The sequence below is a fragment of the Coregonus lavaretus genome (genome assembly GCF_964263955.1).
Source record: "Coregonus lavaretus genome assembly, chromosome: 13".
Taxonomy (NCBI): Eukaryota; Metazoa; Chordata; class Actinopteri; order Salmoniformes; family Salmonidae; genus Coregonus; species Coregonus lavaretus.
In genome coordinates, this window is record NC_140000.1 from 44,839,192 (window position 1) to 44,843,138 (window position 3,947).

General features: G+C 45.6%; 1 protein-coding gene across 1 annotated transcript in view; it reads left to right on the forward strand.

The window, feature by feature from the left end:
• Positions 1–3,364, forward strand: part of LOC311140578 (mitogen-activated protein kinase 11-like) — a gene marked incomplete at its 3' end in the record, with an annotated part of 16,847 nt that extends 13,483 nt beyond the window's left edge. Inside the window, exons 3-12 of the mRNA XM_084175697.1 lie at positions 40–98; positions 286–397; positions 800–829; positions 1,253–1,300; positions 1,412–1,526; positions 1,748–1,819; positions 2,277–2,356; positions 2,621–2,699; positions 2,923–3,096; positions 3,291–3,364. Of these exons, the coding sequence (XP_084031823.1) occupies positions 40–98; positions 286–397; positions 800–829; positions 1,253–1,300; positions 1,412–1,526; positions 1,748–1,819; positions 2,277–2,356; positions 2,621–2,699; positions 2,923–3,096; positions 3,291–3,364 (843 nt within the window). The remainder of the gene's footprint in view (positions 1–39; positions 99–285; positions 398–799; positions 830–1,252; positions 1,301–1,411; positions 1,527–1,747; positions 1,820–2,276; positions 2,357–2,620; positions 2,700–2,922; positions 3,097–3,290) is intronic.
• Positions 3,365–3,947: the final 583 nt, after the last annotated feature.

Sequence of the window (3,947 nt, forward strand, 5' to 3'; positions counted from 1 at the left end):
GAGTTGTAACACTTTGGCGTCAACCCCCTCCCTCAACAGGTAATAGGACTACTGGATGTATTCTCCCCTGCTGCAACGCTAGAGGACTTCCATGAAGTGTGAGTGACTACTGAAAGATGTCCAACATACCGCATACAGTAATGATACTGTCATGATTATTCTGATGATGACATATTGCATTTAAATAGAGCTTTTCACCATGATTCAAGGCATGTACTGTATAACTGAATTGGAATATCACCACGCACTGTTCTAAAAGTCCCCTCCTCCTCCTCCTCTTCCCAGCTACCTGGTAACTAACCTGATGGGGGCAGACCTGAACAACATAGTCAAATTCCAACGTCTCTCTGATGAGCATGTGCAGTTCCTTATTTACCAGCTGCTCAGAGGCCTCAAGGTAATTAACCCCCCAACGTACCATGTTTAGACATGTTTTTTTGTTACATACTATCCCATACACTGACAGTACACAGCAACCTTCCCTGATTATAATTGTTTTTACTCATAAAGACAACTGTACCTTCACATTTGATTACAAACTCAGATATACTGCTAAGTTTGAAAGCTACATTATGCCTGCCTCACTAGGCAACACAGTTAACAGGGGCCTGACCAGCCAGCCTAGTAACTAGCAAACCTAGTTACCAAGGAATGAACAAAAAATGTAGACCCTTTAAGACAGGGGCCAATGCTGGAACGCACTGTTGACCTCTCTCTCTCTCTCTCTCTCTCTCTCCTTTCTTTCCTCTCTCCTCCCCCATCCCGCTGCCCTGTCCCTTTTCCGTCTCCCCCTGAACAGTACATCCATTCAGCAGGACTGATCCACAGAGTGAGTGGTGGCTTTCCTTTCCTCTTCTCTACTTGCCCACTCTTTTCATTTTTCCTCCTCCCCTCTTTTGGTAAAGGCGGTCTCCTGGAGAGCAATTGCCTGTCCTGAGCGCTTTGTTGTCTTTAAAGGCAATTCTGTATTTAGAATGTACCGGTATGTGTGTAAGTAGATAATATCATATTGTGTGAGTGTGTTAGAGAGATTCTTGGTGCATGTGCTTGTAGGCCTTACACCCAGCTTGTAAAACCCATTATATGTTTCAACCTGTCTGTCTATCTGTCTGTCCTATCCATACATCACTTTGTCTGTCTCTCTATCTGCCTTTCGGTCTGTCTGTGTACATGGCTTTCTCCCTCTCATTTCCCTGCCCTTCAGACAGTCTTTGTGTTGACCTGTCTGACTTTTCATCTGTCTGTCTCACAGGACCTGAAACCAAGTAACGTGGCAGTGAACGAGGACTGTGAGCTGAGGGTAAGACCAGTGACCCAGCCGCCCGACTCCCCAACGCCTCAGACAATCGCAACACAACCTTCCCCCACTCGGAAATGTCTATCACCATGACAACCTGTGTCTCTCCCCCAGATCCTTGACTTTGGATTGGCCAGACAGACGGATGATGAGATGACGGGGTACGTGGCGACTCGCTGGTACCGAGCGCCAGAGATCATGCTTAACTGGATGCACTACAATCAGACAGGTACAGATCCACACTCATACAACCCCAAAATTAACATAAAACCAAGATCCTCATTTCACACCACATATTACCAGACACGTTCTAACATTATAACCAAACACATACTCTATCATCATACAGTTCTATCCAGAAAGAAAAACTAGCTAGATATATCTGTGCCGTCATGGCTAATCATAAAATCCTGTTGTTATGATGACTGAATGTTAACGCCTCTGTTACAGTGGATATCTGGTCAGTGGGATGCATCATGGGAGAGCTGCTGAAGGGGAAGGTCCTGTTTCCCGGCAACGACTGTATCCTTCACTAACACAGACATGGCTTGAGACTGAGTGCACTACACTCCACAACCACTATCCAGCACTGTTACCACCAATAATTTTCTATGGACACAAATCAGCTCCCCCCAGATTTGCATCACAATCCCATCTAGAGATATAGCTTTTCTGTCGGAGGGGGAGGTGCATTGAGAGTGACTGAAAGGAAAGGAAGTTCACAATGGACTGAATTGTATTGGCTGTCACTATCCGGAGTCTAAAGACTGAAACAAATAGGAATGTGATTTACTACTTTGTATGTATGTATTGGGTCCTCAAATGTAGGAGTATGCTGTCTGCATAAAACTAAACCCTGTTCTAGCAAAGTCAAGTATGGCTAACCTCAGTCAGTTGTTCTACCTAAAGAGTTGGTCCTGCCAACCAAACGACTTTTTCCCTGTCATGATGGCCCTTAATGAACCCCTCCTGATCTAAGATATCGACCAGCTGAAGAGGATTATGGAGGTGGTGGGCACGCCGACCCCTGACCTTCTACAGAAGATCTCCTCTGAACATGTGAGAAGATGGAGAAATAGAGGGAGAGATGGGAAAGTGGAATGCATCATTAGTTTTGAATGAGGAAGCTATATCAATGCAAATTCCTTTTTATGATACTGATGATCCCCTGACATCCATTCATCGGTGTAATTGATTGATTAATTTGATGATCGATTATTCAATATTTTGCTTGTAGCATGATTGATTTCCCAATTGATGGATCAATCGGCCCTGTAATGTCCACATTGTCACGTGTTGTTGTACATTGATTCCTATTCACAGGCTCAGAAATATATCCAATCTCTACCCTTCATGCCGCAGCAGGACTTAGAGAAGATATTCAGAGGAGCCAACCCAATGGGTGAGACTGAGTCATACCCGATAACTGAATTTGCTGGAGGCTAATTTTAACCCAAGGCTATAGTCACCCCAAGGCTATGGATTACATAAGGCAGCTTTGTTAGGCTTTTTCTCTTTGCGTCTGCATCTTAATCTCGGTCTCCATCTTTCTCTCTGTGTCTCCATTCTTCTCTCTCCCTCCTTCTCGCTCTCTCCCTCCCTCTCTCTCTCTCCCCCTCCCTCAGCTGTGGATCTACTGAAGCGCATGCTGGTTCTGGACTGTGACGGGCGTATCTCTGCCAGTGAGGCTCTCTCCCACCCTTATTTCTCCCAGTACCACGACCCGGACGACGAACCAGAGGCCCTGCCCTACGACCAGACGCTGGAGAGCAAGGACCGCACGCTAGAGGAGTGGAAAGGTGAGAGAGAGATGGAGGGTGGATGGAGTGGAGGAGGTTAAGAGGGATTTTCCTTTTTAAAGATTCAACAGTTATTTTCCGCTGTGTTCTTGACCATACCTAAATGTTCTCTCTTCCTCCTCACTTTTGTTCATCCCTCTTTCTTCACCTCATCTTCTTTCTCTCTCTCTCTCTCTCTCCATCCCCCTATACAGAGTTGGTGTTCGAGGAGATGAATGGAATCAAAGCGCCTGTCAGCGAGACGAGCAGTCTACAGGTGGAACAGTGAAAGACAAAAACCTGCCTCCTTCTGCTTGGTCTGTCCCGTCAGCTGAGGAAGGACCGCCGTCTTGTCTCCATCTGTCTGTCGGCGTTGGAGAGGCGGGAGGGTCTGAGAGAAAGAGAGACTGCGGGCCAATCAGAGATGACGCTGTGTCCCCTGAAGGCATGACACCCCTTCCCTTGCTCACTGTGACTGTCTATTTGACTACCTGTCATGAGTTTTGTAAAAAGGGAGCAGGGAGAGGGGAGGTCTGGTTGAACTGAAAGGGATGACAATACGCACATTACGATTACAGGGAGAATGTTTTGATATGTATATGTTTACAGTGTGTTGAAGGGAGGTAGGAGAGAGAGACAGAGAAGGAAAGTAGCACTAGGATTTTCAAACCTACGTAAGGGTCCAACTGATAAATGGGCATTGGCTACAGGTTACTTGAAATCTTCGTCATAAAGACTTGTTATAAGCAGTCAAAACGGATGTCAGTTTAGGTCTGCTTATAACACCTGTTATGTCATGGTAATGACAGTTTTATGACAGAGGGTTCTAGTGAATTGTTGTCAAGAATTTTCCACCCATTTTATCATATTTC